Source organism: Polypterus senegalus, chromosome 3 (genome assembly GCF_016835505.1).
Source record: "Polypterus senegalus isolate Bchr_013 chromosome 3, ASM1683550v1, whole genome shotgun sequence".
Lineage (NCBI taxonomy): Eukaryota > Metazoa > Chordata > Cladistia > Polypteriformes > Polypteridae > Polypterus > Polypterus senegalus.
In genome coordinates, this window is record NC_053156.1 from 250,155,500 (window position 1) to 250,179,804 (window position 24,305).

The following is a 24,305-nucleotide window of genomic DNA, read 5'->3' on the forward strand; positions in this document are numbered from 1 at the left end:
AAAACAATAAAAGCATGGCAATTCTTTAACACCAGGGAAATTCAAAGTCCTATCAAGTGCTGGCAAGGTCATTCATGTGCACAACTTTGTATAATGCTTAGGTTGTAGTTGTAGTCCATAGTGATAATATGATTCAGAGGGTGCACATAGCTGGTCAACATTAAGCTAACTTGCTTTGTCATTTGCAGCAGTCAATCAAGACAGTGGAAAAGAGAAATGTGGATCTTCTGGTTTATAACAATGCATTTGTAGCAAAGGTTATTCTGTAAAACTGTGGATTCAAAGAGGTGCTACACCAATGCAATTCTCCAGACCTGACCTCATGTGAATATTATCTGTTTGCTAATCTAAAGGGTTACCAACCTAAAACACTTTATGCCAAAGATGAAGTAAGCAAGCCAGTTACAGAAGAGTGGGTGCACAAGCATGATAAAATATTTTCTTTAAGTAGCACAAAAATAGCTTTGTGAACGTGGGAGATTCGGGAATACAACTCAAATAATTTAATGGGTAGCTAAATTTTAATAATTCTATGTCAACCACAGAATACGATTTTACATTAAACACGTCTTATATAACTTTTGAAAAAAAAAACCACAAAATAACACTCACTCCTATCTGTGGCCTCACAGGACATTATGAGCAAACATGACTTTTTTTTTTTTTTTCCCGACCCCATCAAATTATTTTATTGTTGATCTACCCATTTTCCAAACCACTAAGATGACTTAAGGGCTAATTGTTGCTGCAAGTAATATTTTTTAAATGCTGATATTTAAGAATATTTTTGACATTTTGTTAACACCAATGCAAAATTATTAGATGTTTTGTACATTTATAGGTCACTTAAAAAACAGTACTTTTGTGGAAAATAATAAAAACCCAATCAGCAACAAAATAACCTGATGTGTATTATAATAAATACATAGAATAAAATTTGGGCAAATTTCCCACTTAACTATTTAAAATTTATGAAAAGGATTTATGAAAGATAGTACTTGCCAATAAACCTAAAGTAATCTAAAAAAATACAACTACTCTTGATTTATACATAGCCCAGTTTGAATATATACTTAGCTGCCAGTTAAAAAAAAAAGTTTAAATAATGGTCATGTAGAAGAATACACTTTACACAGAATAATTTAAAATAATTATAATGAATTGAACCAAAAACTATTGCAGGAGGAGAACAATAGCCAGGAGTCAGGAGCAGTTCAATCCCCCATAGGCGACAGTGGTCCTCACACAGGTACTCAGCTGGGACACCCGCAGGGATGCTTGGCAGTTGGATTGCAGATGTGCAGCCCTGTTGGGGTCCTTGGGTATCGTTAGAGGGCACTGTCTGGGGAGGACCTCACTACTTTTTCTATTACCCAAAAGTGCTTTCCAGAAGTCATGATGTGGTGCCAAAAGTATTTCCAGTTCCAGCTTAAAAATGAGCCTGCTGCCGCACATAAATGAGTCAGAGTTGGGAGGCAACACTCAATTGGAGGAGAAAGGAGGAATAATTGCATAATTATTTTGTATGTTGGCAGATTTCTGGAACGTGCATTGGATATCTGCTTTAGAGTGAATATCCTTTATTTTATTCTATTAACATAATTGTTATTGTTGTGTCTGTGGGTTGGGTCTCTATGTATTAAAAAATATGAGAATGTAGACATGGGTCAAAAAAAATTAATAAAATAAATTAAGAATGGGAAAAGCAGAAAGCATGTGAATTATAGCATTATTCATTGTATTGACAAGTGTCAGAAGACAGACTGTAAAAGCCACTAATATTATTACTTACATATTTTACGTGCCTTTAATATTCAAAAAACATTTACCAATAAATATATGAACTACTCTGGAATGTCAGTGTGTCAACAAACAATTATTCTTGCAAAAAATCTAGATAAAAAAATTATTAGAAATGTAAAAATTATAAATAAATTTGTCCTTAAGGCCCATTATCAAATAATAAATAGCAAAATCCGACAGTGTATTTAGACTTTTACTCCACCAAAAAAAAATTACATTTTTGTGAATTTACCTTGGTTTACTTTGTGGATGCTGTCGACTTGGTCGCCGCATGGATTGATTTGGTTGTACCTTCATGGAAGCTCTTGGAGAGGACCTAGCAAATGGATCTGGTGCAGGTGGTTTCTTTGGAATCTTTTTTATAAGACGGCTAACCCACTTCTGCTGTTCTTCTTGTGAATTTGCTAATAGCAAAAGGTTCTTTGCTGTAGAAATGTCGTAGTTAACTAAAAACAAAAAGATTTCAGTTGTTTACAAACCTTAAAAGAAATTTTGCAAAAGACAATTTTAATTCAGAGTGAATGATTACAATACATTCTTTTATATATAAGGATTTCAGTGCAATTAAAAATGCAAAGTGAGAAGAATTTGAAGTCAATTACTCATATATGCTCTGCCTTTTATTGTCTATTTAACATTCCCTACTATAAGAAAATATTTTTCTAGTATATTGTATGACCTACCATTGGAAAAAGTAAAACTATCAAGTTATTGCTATAAGAGAAAAAAAAAAACTCCCTTAACAGCAAAAGTTTTAAATTTAGCTGTGATTCATACATTACAAATAAATGAAAGAAATGCATTAATTAAGCATTTTTAAAAATATTTGCATGTTTTCATTAAGATAATGCTACTATAAAATTGCAGGGAATTATTGTGACAATCCTGATTTACAGGACAGTTTTAAAAGTTATTTTAAAATGTACATATCTATTTATACTGAAACACAGCCATTAAAGTACTTTATACACAGGCACATATTAACCAAAACAAACGTATCTAAGATTTTCTATTATAGAGCAAAAATTGCAGTCTTTTTGGAATACTGATTTGCTACTTTTGCATTAGGAAATAAACTGGATTTTAAAAGATCCTGCACTTAAGCAATGTAAATAAGATATCAATAAGTTAGTTAAATTTATCACTGAATTTTGATATTGGTTTATTGGCATTTCTGAAAAGTTCTGAATTGCAGAGGGAATGCAAATTCCAAACTTACTCTTAATTCTTTTTTACCATTTTTAAGGTAATCAAATAAATCATAACTGTACATTTATATTTCCATAAAAATGCCATCGCTTTACTTGTTTACTATTAAACTTGTATTTGTTATACTAAATGACAACAAAATATGTATTTTACCAGGGCTGTCCAAACTTTTATATGGAACTGTAAAATGTATATTTTAATTTAAGGCTACTTAGACTGTAGCAACAGAAATAAAATTTTACTCCATTTTATCTCCATGAAAATGTTTTTAAACACAGAAATACTAACAGTACAGTATATTTTACCTCGACAAGGTGCAATGACTTCTTCTTTTTTATCCATATGATCTTTGTGACACTTGATATGACAACGACGACATTCCAAGGCAGGTGGGGGTTTAAACATGTTCCACAATGGTTTTGTGCAAGCTTCACAATTTGTAGGGAAGTGGTACAGTGTTGGAATGAACTCATGTCCTTTGTGGCAAATATAACTGGATTTTTCTCCAATAGGTAGTGGTTCTACAGGAAACTCTTGATCTTTTTTGCTCTCCCCTTCATTAGCATATAATATCTGAAATTACAATTACTTTTCTATAAACAAAACTCTTAATATCTGTCAGTGAATAAATTATCAATCCGAGCACACCACCAGCTTGCAGATCATAAAGCCCTGCAGAGGGTGGTAGAGAAGGCACAGATTATTATTGAAACCCAGTTGCTTTCGGTTCAGGACGTATGCAAGCACTCACTGCCTCAGAAAAGCAACTATTGTAACATAAAAATGACTGTATAAATAAATAATAGCATATATCTATTTATATACACACATATTCTATACATGCATGTTTCTTGGTATTGTATTATTAATACAGTTCTGAGAAAATGCACTATGTACAATAAATGTCATCTTGAAATTAGATTAGATAAACTTTATTAAACCCAAGGGGAAATTTAGAAGCATACTGTAACAAACATTAAAACAAAGATACAGACACACAGAATAAATATAATCAATCAATAAATAACATATTATGCAAAAATTGCAAAATGAACTTAGAGTATCATCATTTATTGAAACATTACTTAAATGATTTAAAATTCCAAAGGATTAAAAAATGGATATTACATCTCTCTCTATATTTTATATAAATATATATACATACATACATATATATATACATATACATACATATATATACATATACATATATACATATACATACATACATATACATATACATACATATATATATATACATACATACATATATACACATATATATACATATACATACTATACATACATATATATATATATATATATACACATATATATATATACATATATATATATACACATATATATATATACATATATATATACATATATATATATATATATATATATACATATATATACACACATATACATACATATATATCTGGTGATTCATCTCCTGCTCCCACCCTAGAATACGACAGTGATGACTATTCACTGTCTTCTACCCGGATTCCATCATGCACTGCATCCACTGCTATGAAGTCTGTGATAGTAACGCCCGCAGAAAAATACCCGACAGATAAAGGTCACTTTGGAAGAAACTTAACTCTGGACAAAATCAAGTTTATTGTGAAAAATGGGTGTTGTAGACCAAACATAGAATTCCCGGCTTTCCCGCATCAGGAGAAGAGTGGCAGCAATGCAGGTCGACGATTCAATGTGTCTTACTATGAGAAGAAAAATGAAGCCGGCTTGGTGCTTCCCAGATTTTGGCTCTGTTATTCCGAGAAATTAAATGTCTGTTACTGCCAACCATGTTGGTTGTTTTCTGGCAGTTCGAATACTGATCCGTGGGCTCAAGGTTTTAGTGACTGGAAACATTTGACAAGAGCCATTAAACGCCATGAACGAGCTTGCCAAGTATACAGACTGCATGAAACGCAAGCAACAATTGATGAAATACGCAGAATAGCTGTACAGGAAGAAGGCCATACACCGTATAGTAAACGTTAGTTTGACCTTAGCTTGCAACAACTTAGCATTTCGTGGTCACCGAGAAGATCGTCATGCGGAGAATGTGACAAACAAGGGCAACTTTCTTGCGGTGATTGGGCTTCTTGCTAAATACGATCCAGTTTTAGAGGAACTCTTAAAGAAGCCAAAAGGCAGCTTGACATACCTGAGCCCTCAGATTCAGAATGAAATAATATGCCTTCTTGGTGATGCAGTTGTTTCCAATATCCGGAAAGATATTCAGCAGTCTCCATTTTTTTCTGTGATTGCTGACACCACTCAAGACGTGACGAAGGTAGATCAAATTAGCATAATTTTTCGATATATTATTGTGCAATGCGTTGATGGCGTACCCAAAAAGCTAGAAATCCATGAATCGTTCTTGGGTTTTGACATTTGTGACAGTCAGAAATCTTCAAGCATGGCCGATCAAGTCCTGCAATCGCTTGAAACACACGGATTAGATCTCGATAAACTACGTGGTCAGGGTTATGACAGGGCTTCAAATATGAGTGGTCAATACAATGGGCTTCAGGCTGTTCTCCAAGAAAAGCAATCTCTTGCTCATTACGTTCATTGTGCAAACCATAATTTGAATCTGGTGTTGAACGATTCTGTCAAATGCGTTAGAGAAGTGGGAAAATTCTACGATTTGGTGGAAGCTGTCTACGTGTTTTTCGGGCACAGCATCTCCAGATGGGTTCTATTAGATGACAGAGAAACAATATTTATGAAAACTCTCAAGAAACTTTGTCCAACGAGATGGTCGTCTAGAAACGATGCGTTAGTGCCAATTCGATTCAGATATGCGAGTGTACTGAAACTGCTAATACAAATAGTTTTATGTTCCAAAACCAAGAAAGAGGGTGACGATGCAGCAGCAATAAAGGGAAAATTGGAGACATTTGAAACAGTGATTCTTTTGATTCTTGAAACCAGAGTTGTGACAGCCATAAACATTGTGTCAACGTTACTGGAAGCAGAACAGCAAGATTTAAGCAAAGCTGTGACCCACTTGGAACGTGTCTACAATGAAATAAACGACCTGAGGAATGATTTTGAAGGGGTCAAAAACGAGGCTGTAAGAATGGCTCAAAGATGGGGTATTAATCCTGAATTTAAGCCGAAAAGATCGTGAGCTGTTAGGAGACATTTTAATGAACTTCCAAGAGATGAAAGAATTGAGGGTGCAGAAAAGAATTTTGAAATTTTAGTTTTTAACAAAATGCTTGATATCTTTATTTCTCAACTTCGTACGAGGTTTCTTGCCCATCAGAAGATTGCAGACTTGTTTAAGTCAGTGACGTCCAAGTTCATGTCTTAAGCTGATGACCAGGAGCTATATGATGCCTCTATAAAGTTAGTGAGTAAGTATTCAAAGGACATAACTGCAGACTATTGCACCGAAGTATTGTCCTTCAAAAACGCGTTCAAACAAGATTTATGTCGAATGAAAAGTGTCCGTGATTTGGCTGATTTTTTGATTGTGGAAAATTACTTATCATCATCAAGTTTTCCAAACATAGTCACAGTTCTGATCTTGTTTCCGACATTGCCAATCACTGTATGTTCAGCAGAGCGCACATTTTCAAAATTGAAGATTATAAAGAATTATTTGCGGAGTACAATGACAGAGATGAGACTTTCTGCATTCGCTGTGCTATCGATTGAAAGTCGACGAGCCATGAAATTGGACACCAACGAGCTTGTAGCAGAATTTGCAAGAAAGAAAGCAAGAAAACAAAAATTCTGATGTGTGCAGACAGTGCAGTGTCAGGTAACTCACTTGTCAGGTTATTAGTCACGTATTAGTTTTACATGTACTTAATTTATGATATCATAATCATCATAAGAATGGTATTCGGTGTATGTAAGTTTGTATAACAATTTTTATTGACGAAATATAAAGAGATGAGAGATTAAAATTGTCTGATTTTTACATAATTATAGACGTTCCATACTTCCGTATTGTATGGGATTATTGGGACAATTTCGTATTTTGGCGCCCGTCTGTCCCGTTTGCCGTTGCCGTGAGGCCTGACAAATATTGAACGGAATGCTGAAATGCTCATTACATTCCGTATTGAAAGTTTTATCCGTTGTGATTTTGATATGTAAACATAGATAATCCTTTATTTTTATTGTTCTATAGTACCGGCTGAGACAACAGACGAGTACAGTGTATATACACTATTAGGCAATAACGCCAAGTCGCCAACACACATCTGTTTTTAATCTTTACAAAACAAAACTATATTTTTCTCCGAACATCGTTTTTAATGGTTTCCTTCTCAATCTATCTTGTCTTCAAGCATTTCAGCAGTGAGAGCCCCTCCGGGCGGCTAAGCATGCAGATTTGGGGGCCCATTCAATGATGATTGCACCCGGGCCCCTGTGAACTTTGCTACGCCGTTATATATATACATACATATATATACATATATATACATATATATACATATATATACATACATACATATATATATATACACACACTGCTGGACAGACATTTTTACATGTAATTGCACAAAAGACAAATGTTTCTTTTTTGGGAAATGTTCTTTTTTTCATTCTTAAAAATAGGTACCTCTCCTAAAATGAACTATCAGTCCTGTAGAGAAATTCTAATTTATGGTTAAAGATGCATAATGAGTGATTACAATTATGAATATCACATTTAGACAATGAATATTGGATCAGACTATACATAGTGTGTATTTCACAGCATAAAAAGAATCTTTTTCTATTTGTAAATGCAACAAGAACGGTACAAAATCCACGTATCCAAGAAAGTGTTTTATTCACACTCGCTGACCACTTTATTAGGTACACCTGTTCAACTGCTTGTTAACACAAATATCTAATCAGTCAATCTCATGGCAGCAACTCACTGCATTTAGGCATACAAATATTCCCAAGATGACCTTGCTGAAGTTAAAACCAAGAATCAGAATGGGGAAGAAAAGTGATTTAAGTTTAAAGTCCAAGTATTTCAAATACTGCTGATCTACTGGGATGTTCATGCACAACCATCTCCAGGGTTTACAGAGAATGGTCTGAAAAAGGGAAAATATCCAGTGAGCTCCAGTTTTCTGAGTGAGAATGGCCAGACTGGTTTGAGCTGATAGAATGGCAATAGTATTTACATTACTTGTTACAACCAAGGTATGCAGAAGTGCACCTCTGAATGCAAAACACATCAAATTTTGAAAAAAATGGACTACAGCAGCAGGTGACTACACCGGGTGCCACTCCTTTTAGCTAAGAACAGGCAACTGAGGTTAAAAAACTGTCTGGTATGACAAGTTTCAATTTCTGCTGTGACATTCAGATGGAAGGTTCAGAAGTTGGTGTCAACAACATGAAAGCATGGATCCATCCTGCCTTATATCAACAGTTCAGGGTGGTGGTGTTGTAATGGTGTAGGAGATATTTTCTTGGCCCACGTTGGGCCCCTTAGTACCAATTAAGTATTGTTTAAATGCCACAGCCTACCTGAGTATTGTTGCTGACCATGTCTATCCCTTTATGACAACAGTGTACCCATCTTCTGAAGGCAACATCTAGAAGGGTAACGCTCCATGTCACAAAGCTCAAATCATCTCAAACTGGGTTTCTGAACAAGACAATGAGTTCAATGTATTCAAATGGCCTCCACTGTCACCAATCTCAATCCAAAAGGGTACCTTTGGGATGTGGTGGAACAGGAGATTTGCATCTGCAGCAACTGCATGATGCTATGACGTCAATATGGACCAAAATTCCTGAAGAATTTTTCCATCACCTTGTTGAATTTATGCCACAAAAAACTACAGCAGTTCTGAAAGCAAAAGGGGGTCTAACCCGGTAATATTAAGGTGTACCTAATAAAGTGGCCTGTGAGTGTATAGTGACTTCAAAAAATGTTTTTGTCAAATCACGGATATAAATTAAATTTTATTAAATAAATTAAATATTCTAACTAGAGTGGATAAGTAAAAAAAATATATATATATATATATATATATTCATATATTCATTCTGGTGTTTAAAAGAACACATTTTTTAATTCTTTAATTTTTTAATTTTTAAATGTTCTATAAAGTAGATCATATGATTTTATAAAAAGTACCACAATTTTCTGAGAATAGGGAATAATTTTTCAAATGTCAATCTCATCTTCTGTTTTTAAAGAATTGTTTTTTTTAAAAACATGCAAGACATTAAAGTAAGTATTACCTGAAATATCCTTGGGATATCTTTAGCATCGGCTCTATACACATCAGTTTGTGTTACTGATCTCACATGGAACAGTTTACTAGTAAGAAAACAAAAGCAGACTCAAATTGTTAAGTATATATCCAAAAGAAAACTGAAAAAAAAAAAAACAACTTACATTACTACACCGAAAGAAAATGAACTGCTTACTCAATATCCAAGACCATATAAGGATTAGATTGTTCTCTGTCTTGTTCACTGTTGTAGAAAAGTATCTTCTTACTACTCACAACAACGTACTGTCAAATTAAAAAAAAGGAAAACAGAATTTTGCAGGAAAGGGTTTTCATTTGTATCTGAAGTGATTTAAAACAAGGGACCTTGCCACACTATTTATACTACAACATAACTACTACCCTCTTTAGTCTAATAGTCACCCTCTACCAACTGAAAAATAAAACCTTCCATAACCTCCAGTAACACCCAACAACAATTTTTTTTCCAAAAGTTTTGCTACCTGAAAATTTTTAGTATTTGATTGACAACCTCAAGATGCAACACAAATATAATTTCAGACTGACTGTATTGAGTAACACGAAATTAACTTTTATTGAATTTAGCTTCAGTATTAGTTCAGTTGAGCTAAAAATGTTTTGCTGCTGCGGATTTTCGTTTGTACTCCACATCTAGTGCTTCTCATTTCAATAGTCGGCCAGGATTGATGTATTCCAGTTGCCTTCACGCTGCCTTTCCAACGGCAACAATGTCCTGGTAAAACCTTTCACCATGTTCATCATTGACTGCAACAAGATTAGCAAGGAAGCAGACCAGGTGTGAATGCAGAAAACAAAATGTTAGCGTTATGTTGTACGTCATGATTTTGTGTGCTTGAAGCATGTTGTCAACAGGCTGGGCATAGTATGATGCTCCAAAGTTACCAAGAAAATTCTCAACATTCTTGAATGCCTTGCAGGCTGTTTCTCTGGCCCCACTAACAGATGTTGGAACCACTCAATGTGTCATAACTTGTGGACCAACATAAATGTCTTCCTTAATCTTGCCATTAGTTATTCCTAAAAACACCTGTCTTAAGCATTGAAATCCTTCACCTTCTTTGTTCATAATTTTCACAAAATATTTAATCAGTCCAAGTGCTATATAAATATGAAGCAAATATATCTTTCTTGGGTTGACAAATGCTTTACGTGCCACACTGTTCTACCTTGGAAGCAAATGTGTAAGGAGCAGCCATTTCATTTTAATTTAATTAGATTCCTTAGCATTGCTGTCCTATTAATAAATAAAAAAAACAATACTAAGAATATCCAAGCTGGACTCCTAGTAGCAGTGCCAGTAAAGTACTGTTAGATCACTACAGATGTTGCAGCTGTAGTTGTTGTACTGTATACAAATTACTTATGATAGAAAAATCATAAATAGGTGACTGTACTAAAGCAGTGCATTTTTTTCTTGTGATAAGTAGGCCAAAAATCCACAAGATACACCTAAGTGTTCAGGAAGGAAAATCTTTGTTGTCCAGTATAAACAGCTATGCGGTATTATCCCTCCGCAAAATGTTCAATATAAAGACAGCAATCTGTGGCAGTTATTCAAACTTAAATATAAACAGCATAAATGATCATTGCAGTGGTAATCTTTATTGTAATATGGTGCACCAAGGCAAATATCAGAATTAACTTTTTTGAGGGGGATTTATTATATAATGTTACCTTCTTCTCCCATCCAAACTTTTTAGTATTGTTTCTAAAAGGCAGTGATAGCCATCCTTCCAATCTTGACTCTAAAATAAAACAGAAGACAATGTAGTAAACAAAATTTAGTTACCGCTTTTTTAACCACAATTCCATAAAGCACATATAAAATAAATTAATTAAAAACAATTTTACTTGGGTGGGGAAATGTCTTCAAAATAGAACGTTATTTCAACTATTAAAAAAAATTTTAAAAATTATTAATTTGTTGGCTTTTTTTGGTACAATTGACTCTTATATAAATAACTAGTACCTGACAATTACTTTTATTTTAAAAGAATCAAGGAAATTTTTTTTTCAGTCCTTTCACACTTTAAGCATACAACCAAAAACAAAAAGAATATTCAATCACATTCAAAGGCAAACTAAAGGAAATTATTTAAACCTTCATTGTACTTGCTGTTAATGATAAATTAGCAATCAGCCAAGCAAACCAAACTATTGAATAGCAACAAAGTGTAAACTATGAAAACTTATATACTTTCCTGCTAGGCCATTTTTTATTTCTTTAAAGGAATACTCCACCCAAAAATTGTTTTTCTTATATGTTTCCTCATGTATTTTGTATCAATGAGCGAGAAAAAAAAATTTATCTCATTTTTTCCATGGAGAAGGAGCTTATAATATAACACAAGTCAATGGTAACCGATGCTCTACAATGGCGAACAACAAGAAAAACTTCCACACGGCGCTTCTCATGTCACTCATGTTGCGTTATCCAGCAGTTTGTTCACAACATGCAAAACACATGCATTTTTTGCTAACTTGTGTTAAATAGTTACTTCCATAAAAATCAGCACACATCAAAAACAGGAAGCACAATTCATATTGGATTGAATTTTGAATAAAAGACAAGAATATCTTGACCAATGAATGAGGGGGAGAGGTGGAGCTTCTAATTCAAAGGATATTTTGTTTATAATGTGAATTGATTTTTCAACAACAGTTTATAAAAAGCTCTATTATTACATTACTCTCAAAGCTCATTCTAAATTCATTAAGGCCACTAATAACATAAAAGATAAGAAACAACCCGAAGACGTGATGTAGCTGTATTTTAACAACACTCTCTGGCACTCCCAATAAAGTCTATGAAAGAAAAAGCAAAGAAAAAGTAAAAGAAAGAAAATAAATCAGTTTTCAGATAAAAGTGATTTCCACTAATTCTACATACATTTTAAACATGCAAAGACTACCAAATTAAATAAATCTCCAATGTGATATTCTGACTATACGTAAAGTAATCACCTTCGGACTGCGTCTCAATAACTGGGTCATGGATTACACCTAAAATCAAATTAAATAACAAAGGGCTAATACCAAAAACTGACTAAGGAATACAGACTACTAGTGGAACAATTTCCTGGAAAATGTAATTATCGAAAAATTTAACTGTACTATATACTGCACAAATTAAACTTCAGAAACATAGTAGAAGTATACAAAAACATGAGAGATTTGATAGAAATTAAAAAGCTGTATGTCTAAGAAAACTGCATTTCATTATGTGTTTACTAGCACTGTGCAGTATGCACGTTGTAGTTAAACCCTGCTATTGTTAATAAATACTGGTTTATTTATATTTTTGATGGTAGAATATACAAATCTGCCAGAACAACAAAACATAATTTAAGAGGAACTCTTTACATCTATTTCCCTTTACTGTTTAATCATAGTACTCAAAATAAACTGTTTTTCTACAATGGAGTTTAAAGGTGTACAATAACCTATCTAAAGAAGAAATAAAATTTACTTAAAATTAGAAACGTGTCAAACAACTAATATTTTTTGTTCATATATGTATGACTGATTACACTCTGCATAATTACTGTGAATAATAATCTTTCAAGCATTTTATTGGGTAATTTACTTATAAAATGTTTTGGAATAGGACATTTTGACATTCATACTCTAATTTAGGTTAAATTCTGCTTGTACAGACAAGAGCACTGACCAAGCAAAGTTTCACACTAAATCCATTAGAATAACATTAGGAATTCACTAAACAGATTTATGGACACCTACTTCAAATGTGTCTGACCATTGAACTGAAAGCTGCAGAAAAGCATCACCTGGATTGTACTGATGGAGCCTTAATGAATATTTGTTAAGTCAAATAGCAAATACAGTTTTACAAGACTTTGCAGAATGCGAAATGTTTTAACAATAATTTACTTGTTTACATTTGGAAAAGTAGTGTAATTATTTAAAAAAAAAAATGTGATTGTTTCTTCATGTACACTGATCATTTTTCTTTAAAAAGAATCATCCTCAAACTGTTATAAGATTTAAGTACAAATTCAGAATTAAACTGTAATATAAATATACACAAACTAATAATTTTCATCTTAGAAAAGTAAGATGAAGATGTATACACTTGCCAAAACATTCAGTGAATGAATAAAAATATGTTAAATATTAACTAACTATACCTTGTATTTGAATAGAAATGGTGCAAAAATTAGGTAGTTTATCAATATGCAGGACCTTAAAACTGCAGTTAATTGTTTTGCACTGAACAGAACTGAACTCTGTAGAAATGTATTATTTGTCCCATCCTATTGATCAGTGGGGAACTATCCACTATCCAGGTGTTTGCTTGTTTCAGGTTTAGGGTACCAAAGGCCTCATTTTTATTTGGGACATCAATTCTTTTTACACAACTGCCCTCCACAGGCCCTCAGACATTACTTTAACTGACATCCAGTGCATTCCACTCACCCACGTTCAGTCTTATTAAACTAGCAGAACTGGTACTTAACCTTAGTGCCATCTCTTGATAGCCACACCTAGCGACCAGGTCGCAATGTCATACTAGGACAGGACCTAGGTATACCAAAATCTTTGCAGAACAACTGTAGAACTTTACAGAATGATAGTTGTTTCCTTCCTATCCAAGCCTTGTTTCTGACCTGTACAAAAGATATATCTTAGCAGCCAGCTTCAGGGATTAATCAAACATTTCAACAGCTTCCAGTTACCTGTCAGGTCAAAATACCTACTTGTAGCTCTACTACACCGTCATAATAGTCTCCAGGAATAAAAACCTCTGTTGATTGCATGCTAACTGGCTAACATACCTGCTCTATAGCTGCTTCCAACCATGGCACATTAAAAATTATTTTTTCAGTCTCTCTTCATTCACCCAAACAGGAACATCAGAAATGTTTGTCATCCAGTTTCTAAATAAACAATCTCTCTCTTTCCTTCCCCTCAGAAAACAGGATAAAATTCCCCTATTTTACAGACAGACTTTTTATCTAATCTACCCTTGATCTTCTTCTATCAATGACATAATATACACAAATTTCTTGTTCTCTATTCATTTTAGGAAGCAGAGAAACCTTCCACACCAGGAACGTTCTGCTATAATAGGAGCCACCATATCACTTACAAATATGTCAACAACAGTAAAATTACATCTAGTCCCGCTGTAAAATATTATATAAAAACGTGCCAACCTCCTGAAAGTTCAAAAATGATATTTACTTAATCTCTTGCAGAAAGTGTGGAACAACATATCTTGGTAAAAGAGAAACTGCTTTAACAGCATTTTAGGGAACACATTCAAATGGTCAGAACTGAAAACCATACACAGCCTATTATAAAATATTTAGCATCGCCTGACCATTGCCACATTAACCTCTCAGGCTTCCAAGACACTTTTGAAAGAAAAATAGATGCAGCTAAATGAATTCTCAAACTTGTTCACACATTTCTATAGGATTAAATGGCATACCAACCTTTTAATTTCTTCCTTTATTATCTCTATCAGCAGCTTTTGACATTTAAAACCATCAGCAGCCCGGTACCAGGCCGAGCAATGGTCCAAAAATGTTTTAAAAAATTTTTGCTGCATTATACAGGTAAACTATGCCGCACACCCACATAAATACCCTGTTTTCAAGAGAAAAGTGTCAGCTTCACACTCATAATTATCACATTATTACAGTATTTACAGCTGACTTTTAATATGGCATGAAATCATACATGGGGTGTTTCATAATTATCACCAAAAAAAAAAAAAAAGTGGAAATAAAACTGGGAAAAAAGTTTACTTAGAGAAACTTGTCAGGAACTAACTCTGGAACATACTAGTCAATCATGGGACACACCCATGCAATGCAAATCCACACATACAGTGTCCAGACTGGCATTTGAATCCAAAACCTGAAATATGAAGCAGTATTTTCACTTCGCTAGATGTGTCACCACTAATGCTGAGACAACTGTAAGACCTTTACTGTATTCCAGCTCATACAGCACAGTGTTTGCTCATATGTAGTGCATATCCGACTACCACAGGGTCAGGATGAGACAGCATACCTAGGCCACAAGGAATTTATTTTATTGTTCTCTTCTGTGTTGACTTTTGAATGTTTAGGGACCCAAAATGTTTATTAAAAAAAAGAATAAAAAACAAAAAAGAAACAGTACATTATGTCTGTGTTCATACTTTGCTATTGTGTTCAGCATCATGATTTTTTTTTGGTTTTTGGTGCTTTATTTTAACTACACTATATTTCTATTGGTGTACAACGTACTGCGCTTACAAGTGAAAGCATTTTTTATGAGAATAGACAAACTTATTTTCATCTAAACATATTAATCCACAATAAAATAGAAGTTACTGCTAATACTGTAACGGCCAATGCTGCTTTCATGATATACAGCGTGAAGATGCCGGTAACAGAGAACAAAAGATCTACAACATGAAGGAGTTTGTATTTCTAACTGTAAAACTGTGCACCTGTAAGTAATGTTACAAGGACCAATACCTTGGTACCAAGAAAATACCAACAATTATAAAACGTAATGGTACTAGTTTTGTTTCTTTTAATTATTTATGTATTTATTACAAGAAAAGAACCAGCAAGAGTAAATATGTTCCTTTTTGTGTCGCAAGATATTTTATGACCAAAAGACCTAGCACTAAAATAATTATGATAAAATATATATACTGGTTACTTCCAATTTGAGAATGAAAGGAAAAAGGCACAGTGTTTCAGATGTATAGCCTTCATCAAGAGTGAAGCTGAAAAGGAAAGACTACAGAGCATATATAGTAGGTAATTAAGACCTGGAGAGATATGCGATAGTCTAGTATTGTTTTTACAAATTTCAGTCAGTGTTTCTTTCCACTAAAACACATGTTCATTTACAATATATCCATTTACAGTGCACACACAACCCAATGCTGCAGCACCAATTGCCCTCAGTCCAGGTCCTCAACACAATGCCTTTCTCTTCTCCTGACCGCCTCCACTGCTCTCCTCCGAGCTCCGTCCTCTTCCACCCGACTCCAGCCATCGAATGGAGGGAGGCGGCCCCTTTTATGTTCACCTGGATGAGCTCCAGGTGCCTCCCGATAACCTTCCGTCAGCTCTCCCAGGTGTGGCGCAAGTGCTGGCTGTGCACCCAGAATCACTCCAGGTGTCCCTGGTCTTCTTCCCTCCAGCACTTCTAGGTGTGGCAGAAGTGATGAGGGCCAGGCTCCTCAGGCATCTGGGCGCCCCCTGGCAGTGACCACAGGCCCCTATAGGGTTCAGCTTCCATGCTCCTTTCCTGTGGTCCCCATAGCCACCAGGGTGGTCGCGGCCTCGTGGTCTGGAGGAAGCGTAAGCCTTCCTCCGGTTCTTCTGGGCGTCCCGGCTGGGTACCATCCCCAGCCACACATATATCTATCAGTCTTTCTACCAGCTTTCCAGGACTTGTTACACTCTGTTAACACTAGAATTACCAGAGCCTACGAAAAAACTCGTAATTCCGTCCCACCTTAAACTGCTTCTTAAATCCCTTCACACCTCTCCGCCAGCGCCCTTTGTCTTCTAAATGTGCTGATAAAGAGAAGCTCGGAGCAGCCGGCTATTCCATCCCCCCACCAATTTAGAACGTGCACGAACTTCTCTCAGCTCATGCCTTGATTGAGTATCTGGGAGTGAAGTGGAGTTTTAGAGTGGAAATAATAGATCGTTGTTTGGAACACACGCATTTCATGTCTGTTCCGTTTCTACAGTAATCTGTGTCAACACATTGTTAAAACAGAAACTTTTTTATATTCTAGTAGTAGATGACAAAATGTAGGCATAAACTGTATAATGTATGAAGCCTGAAGTCCAAATAGCAAAGAAACATTTTCACAAGAATAACACAATTGCGCTTTTATTCAAAAATATAACTGCAGAAACAAAAAGACGCCTAAACATGTGACATTGACACCACTTTATTGTAACTGCCTCCGTGGCTCAATAGACTCACCCCCCGCTTGGGAATCAAAAGGTCACGAGTTCGATCCTGTGCTCCTCCGTTTTGAGAAGTAAACTGCTCTTAGTCTTACTGTTTTAAAATAAAAGCATACATTTGATTTCAGTATGTAACAGCCGGTGCAATTTATGATCCTTGTAAAGGCTAGCTTTTTTTTTTTTAATTCACTTTTCATTCTCTCAGTCGCGTTCAGAATCAATCCATACAACCCCATCTGACACAGCTGTTTTCACTAAAGGCGCTATAGCTCTGCAGTGTACCACGATGCATACTAACGCCAAACACCCTCAACCCAGGAACATATATTGGTGTAAAAGTATAACAAAAGTGCACTTTTATTCAAGTGCACTTTTTCCATCGCCTTTTCCTGTAAGAAGCAATGTACACACTTCTCTCTATGCTGTGGTTTCTATTACACACCTGAAAGAAAGAGACAATACATGTGAAAATATCCAGCATACAGCAACATGCGGGACTGGCAGGAACACTCAATAAAACTGAATAAAAAGAAAATCAAGTGACGGAGAGATACGAAGAAGGCAGCTTCGCCAGCGTCTGTGTGTCAGAACCGGGGCGTTAGTATGCATCGTGGTACAACGCAGAGCTATAGCGTCTGTATTCTGTTTCTTGCTTTCTTTTTTCTTCGGTTATACAGGTAGTTTTGAATAAAAGTGCACTTGTTTTGTTTGCGAAATGAAGTGTCTGCGTGCACTTTTCGTGGCATTACACGTGTATTTTTGAGCATGCCCGTTTGAGCAGTATAAAAAGTATTGAAAAGTATAACAAAACAACGGGCAGATGGGGAGTGTCTGATGATTGCATATAGCGCCGAACTTACTGCTCTTTACTATTCTCTCCTCTGCGTGCCGGAGTACAAAAGAAACAGAATACAGACGCGCTATAGCTCTGCGTTGTACCACGATGCATACTAACGCCCCGGTTCTGACACACAGACGCTGGCGAAGCTGCCTTCTTCGTATCTCTCCGTCACTTGATTTTCTTTTTATTCAGTTTTATTGAGTGTTCCTGCCAGTCCCGCATGTTGCTGTATGCTGGATATTTTCACATGTATTGTCTCTTTCTTTCAGGTGTGTAATAGAAACCACAGCATAGAGAGAAGTGTGTACATTGCTTCTTACAGGAAAAGGCGATGGAAAAAGTGCACTTGAATAAAAGTGCACTTTTGTTATACTTTTACACCAATATATGTTCCTGGGTTGAGGGTGTTTGGCGTTAGTATGCATCGTGGTACACTGCAGAGCTATAGCGCCTTTAGTGAAAACAGCTGTGTCAGATGGGGTTGTATGGATTGATTCTGAACGCGACTGAGAGAATGAAAAGTGAATTAAAAAAAAAAAAAAAAAGCTAGCCTTTACAAGGATCATAAATTGCACCGGCTGTTACATACTGAAATCAAATGTATGCTTTTATTTTAAAACAGTAAGACTAAGAGCAGTTTACTTCTCAAAACGGAGGAGCACAGGATCGAACTCGTGACCTTTTGATTCCCAAGCGGGGGGTGAGTCTATTGAGCCACGGAGGCAGTTACAATAAAGTGGTGTCAATGTCACATGTTTAGGCGTCTTTTTGTTTCTGCAGTTATATTTTTGAATAAAAGCGCAATTGTGTTATTCTTGTGAAAATGTTTCTTTGCTATTTGGACTTCAGGCTTCATACATTATACAGTTTATGCCTACATTTTGTCATCTACTACTAGAATATAAAAAAGTTTCTGTTTTAACAATGTGTTGACACAGATTACTGTAGAAACGGAACAGACATGAAATGCGTGTGTTCCAAACAACGATCTATTATTTCCACTCTAAAACTCCACTTCACTCCCAGATACTCAATCAAGGCATGAGCTGAGAGAAGTTCGTGCGCGTTCTAAATTGGTGGGGGGATGGAATAGCCGGCTGCTCCGAGCTTCTCTTTATCAGCACATTTAGAAGACAAAGGGCGCTGGCGGAGAGGTGTGAAGGGATTTAAGAAGCAGTTTAAGGTGGGACGGAATTACGAGTTTTTTCGTAGGCTCTGGTAATTCTAGTGTTAATTACAAGCCATCTGTTTCCCACAGTGACCTTCTCTAAAGAAAATTCCTTGCAATCTAAAAATTCCACTGGCTGCCACACTAAGGTAGTGTACCATTTGGAGACTTAAGGAATGGTTGCTGAAAATGATTTGGTTTGCAGCCATATTTGAATAATAAAAAACAAAACAATCATTTGATACATTTTGAAATCAATTTAATAGAATCTTGATAAATAAAGGGATGCATATCTATTACAAATGTGTATTTCTGGGTGAGTCTAAACTTTTGACTAGTAGTGTGTGTGTATATCTCATATATTTTTCTCTTCTGGTTCGTCCTGCTTCCTCTTCAAAACCGGTCCCCCCACACGCAGCGCACACGGCATTTCTCGATTCCTATTGGTTCATCCTGCTTCCTCTTCAAAACCGGTCCTCCACATGCAGCTCACATGGTATTTCTCAATTCCTATTCCTCCTCTTCCAAACCCTTCACCACGCTGCCTGTAGCATCCCATATACCCTCATGTTGCTTTTCTCGATTCCTATTCCTCCTTCGGACTACTACGTTCCCCGCTCCTCTCTCATGACCGCACTGGTGTCACGTCAATGCACTATATCTAGCCTGACCACGTGACCTTTCACTTCGGCCATGTGTGCGCCTGGGAATCTTTTTCGTAGACTGCTACAGGAAGGTACTCTCTTGACCATTGGCATTGGTTTCGTGCCTTGCTGTTGGTTTCACTCCTTGCTTTTTTCGTTATACTGCGACGGTTGTTTCCTAAGCCTTTGTTATAAAATGGACAGTATCTTCTCTGTCGACGGGTTTTTGCACAACATCATCTCTATTCCGGGATTCGGCAACTGCATGTTCCTATCAGTGGGTTATTTCTTGACACAAACAGTTGATAAAGGCAATGGACTCTCACTACGACATGGAGCAGTAGATTTCGTTGCATCACACTGGGACAAATTTGGAGACATTCTCCCTGTTGTTCTTTCCAACACAAATCGAGTTATCACAACAAGTTATGAGTACTATTAATACATGGCAACATCTGGAGTTTATGGTGGTGAAGCTGAAATTCAAGCTCTTTCCGAGATTCTCCATAATACCATTGTCATTTACTTCAAACACGACCCCAACATCCCACCTTGCATTACGTTTGCAAAGATTTGTGTTAATCTACAACAACCAGCCTTCAGCCATAGTCAGTTGTACATGGATTTTTATAGGGTTAGGTCTTTCGACTCATTTATCTGTCGTCTCCAGCAAAACACCTATTCACAACTGCGTCTTTCAAGACTTATTTCTTTCTTCTTGATTTCTGAATTCCTTTCTCACCGTTTTCCGTTCTTATTCTTGCACAGCCGTATGCTACGGCGGGCATCGGCTAGTGTATATATATTTATATACAGTATATACACAAACAATGCATGCTTAAGATAACAAGATACTTATGCAGAGTATAATCAGTCATACCTGTACATGTTGACTGCAACTGAAATTTAAATATGAAATAGTGAAAAGTAATTGAAAAGTGCCAATTGTGTAAGCAATGTATATTTTATCTATTATATATAGGTTGATAGTTGCCAACTTTATTTACATGTTCCAAATATAATCTACAGTAGAATGTTGAAGTTAAAAATGGAAATAATGCATCACCTCATAACAGAATGCCCTTTTTAGACAAATAGGTTTATCAGTATATTCTTGTATTCAAGAGGAGTGTTAAGAAAAGCAAATCAAAAATGGAATTTAAAACACAACGAGGAATCCATTGTGAAGAAAGAAGAGAAAGGCAGAAGTGGTGCCAGTGTTAATGAATTATTTATGATAATTTTTTTCCATTACATTCTAGCCAGCAGCCATACCACCTGCAACTCAGAAGTTAAGCATTTTTGGACCCAGCCAGTACTTGGATGTGAGACTAGGAAAATCTTGGGTTGCTACTGGAACAGGTGTTGGAAAAGCCAATGGGGGACACTTACCCCATAGTCTCTGTGTGGTTCCCAATGGCCCAAGTGTAGTATCAGGGATGCTAAACTGCAAAAATGGCACTGTCCTCCAGATAAGATGTAAAGCAGAGGTTCTGGCTCTCTATAGTCCTAAAAGATCCCTGGACTTACTTAGTAAATTGTGGGGTATCCCCAATGTCGAAGCTAAATTGCCCACAATAATCTAATTGTTCTGGCCCTATAATCATCTACTCTCTCTCTCTGTGACCACTTCTCCACCTAACAGATAATGTACAGTAAGCATACTGGTGCAACATGGTTGCCATCGCATCATCCAGGTGGGTGCTACACATTGGTGGTGGTTGAAGTGGTTCCTCATTCTCTATGTAAAGCACTTTGAGTAGTGAAAACTGCTTTATAAATTATTTTATTATTACTTATATAGTATAGGGTGGTTCAGATCTAATTATGCAATTTTCATTACGCTATAACTTTATTATATAGAGAATTCACACACACAAAAAAAATCAGTGAATTAATTTAATGTAATTACATTTTCGTTTATCAAGATATTTCAAACAATTCTTTTGTCTTGTATTGTTTTCCTGCATTGCATTAAAAGTTGCATAATTAGATCTGGACCACCCTGTACTTTAACTGTATTTTAATACTTAAAGAAAGTAACAGTCTAGAAAAGTGATCCTCAAAATCAGTCCTGGGGACCCACTGTGGCTGCAGGATTTTGCTCTAACCAACTTCTGTTTTAACTGAATTCCTAGCCTAATTAAGTGAACTGTTATTTCTGTGTTTTGTGGTCAATGTAAGATTACAAAATTAAGTTTGGTATTTTTTATTACAACATACAAAGCAGTTAAATATGGATCTTTTTTTTTTTTTTTTTACTTTTTAACAATATTTCCATCATGATTTTCATTTTGTTTTTCCAGGTGTTCTGGTTATTTAACCAATTATTTAATAATTAATGGGTCTGATGCTTTAGTAGCATCCTTTTCTTAGTGTTGTTTGTTCTTGATGTTAACTGTCACTATTAGGATACAATAAAGTTAGCAAACTACATAGAAAAATGGCAAAAAGAGTAGGGAAATTAAATATAGCTAAGCCTATAAAACTATAGCAAACAGAAACATTTCTAAATTTTTTATAAATGTAAAATTCAATCTACTGTGCTTTCCTGAATGCAGAATATGAGAAGAAGCAAAAAAATTATTTTTACTGATTATGAATCTGGTTGGAACCAAAACCTACAGCCGCAGTGGGCCCCAAGGACAGAGTTTGGATATCTTTGGTTTATCATATTTTATTTATATATAGTCTCTAATGATGCATTTTATTTTGTACTTTATTTAAAACAAAAAACACAATCCATTATCACAATCTATACACTAGGGGGGAACTTTAAATTCATTTATTACTTCACATGACTTTTATTTACTATGTAAACTTTAAGTGATGAGAGACACCAGTGAAATATTAAATATTTAAGTGTTACTTTGTAAAGTTTAAACCATCCAGAATTATAAATAGAAGCATCAAGAAACAAAATTATTTCAGCCTATTTATGTTTTCACCTAAAATACTGGATTGGGGATTAGTGCACACGAAAATACATATATATTAACATTGTGTGTATTCTTGTTGAAACAAATTCATTTTTTAAATAAACAGTCAAAACTATCGATCTAGGCAAGCAAAAATATTTCAAACTTCTATAAATAACCAAATCCCATTCAAATACTTCTTAACTTGGCCAGCATCTTAATGTATTAGGTCAAATTAGCAATGCACAAATGAAAGAATTCTTATCTGCATTCCAAAGTTTAGTCTGTTAGTATCAAAAGACAAAACTTTGCAGCTGTTTGAAAATAAAAACTACAGAAACGAAGCGTATCCATGCAGGTCACCTGGATTGTCACACTCTGAAGATTCATATTTGAGTGGCTCAGGTTCACTCACACTTGCTTCCTCTAGATCAGAATCAGAGTCAAAAATCATACAGGACTGGGAGGGCTTAGTATCAATACTGACAGAAGTAGATGATCGTTTGTAGGTGAAAGACAAGGATTCCGATGTATGAGAATGAGTTATACGAACTAAAAATGAATAGCAGGAAAAATGCAAAGGAAAAAAGGTTGAGGAATTATAATTCAACTATAACGACTTTAAAAATATATACATATAATATGTAAAGGAGGTGGAAATAACAGATCAATTAAAGTGGCACATGTTATGGAAACATTTATTATAGTTGTTGCCTTCTTTGTTAGAATAAATAATTAATAGTGGGTTAGGTTAAGATTAATGGATCACTGCTTTTATTATATGAGGTAACACCAGTTTAAACAGACAAAATATGTCTTTCATTGATGACAATAGAAGACAAAATACAAATTGTTACTGGAAATGGAAATATAAACCTGAGAGGAGGCAGATGACTAAAGGTTAGAAATGACTGTTTGTCAAATAGAAAGTGCAATCCTTTAACACTCGTGTGCCTTTATAAGGCCATATTACCTCTGCTTTTAGGAGATAAAATAAATATTGTTTCAAATACTCCAAATGTCTATTAACCTTTTCTCACTAATGAATATCTAGCAACTGTACTACCTGGTGAACAAAACATCACTGTTAATTCTTTTTTGCAAGAAATGTTGGTGAAAGGCAATGTTTGAAAAAGGTTTGTTTGAAACACGCCTGTTGCTTTATTGACACCTCATAATATAAAGATCATTGAGGACCCAGTCAGGACAAGGACTGCAGGTTGTTTTATTCTGTTCAAGACAGGAATTAGACTGTAAAAGGTCTATCAGAGTAACTGCCCACTATTTAGAATGTGTGTAACAAGATCTGCCTTTTGTTTTTATAACATTTGTCTCGTTTTCTTAAAGAACACCATCTAGTTAACAATATCAATAGTGCTAGCCTTGTACAGAGTACTACAGACTCAGCAGCCTAGGTGGAAGTCATAATCATTCATAGAAATATATGTACGTCATGTTAAATAAATATGTAGGGGCAAATCATCTTGATTTAGAA

At 35.3% G+C, this 24,305-nt stretch overlaps 1 protein-coding gene across 7 annotated transcripts in view; it reads right to left on the bottom strand.

Annotated features, from left to right (window-relative positions):
* The window catches only part of rock2a (rho-associated, coiled-coil containing protein kinase 2a), a 272,191-nt gene that overhangs the window by 12,107 nt on the left and 235,779 nt on the right, over window positions 1-24,305 (bottom strand). For 5 of the 7 annotated variants that reach the window (XM_039748916.1, XM_039748914.1, XM_039748915.1 and 2 more), the window contains 6 exons: window positions 23,174-23,362; window positions 10,956-11,026; window positions 9,436-9,524; window positions 9,247-9,325; window positions 3,318-3,585; window positions 2,036-2,249 (listed from right to left, as the gene is read on the bottom strand). In XM_039748916.1, coding sequence (XP_039604850.1) covers window positions 2,036-2,249; window positions 3,318-3,585; window positions 9,247-9,325; window positions 9,436-9,524; window positions 10,956-11,026; window positions 23,174-23,362 — 910 coding nt within the window. The remainder of the gene's footprint in view (window positions 1-2,035; window positions 2,250-3,317; window positions 3,586-9,246; window positions 9,326-9,435; window positions 9,525-10,955; window positions 11,027-23,173; window positions 23,363-24,305) is intronic. The other 2 variants (XM_039748920.1, XM_039748919.1) reach the window with 1 other exon arrangement.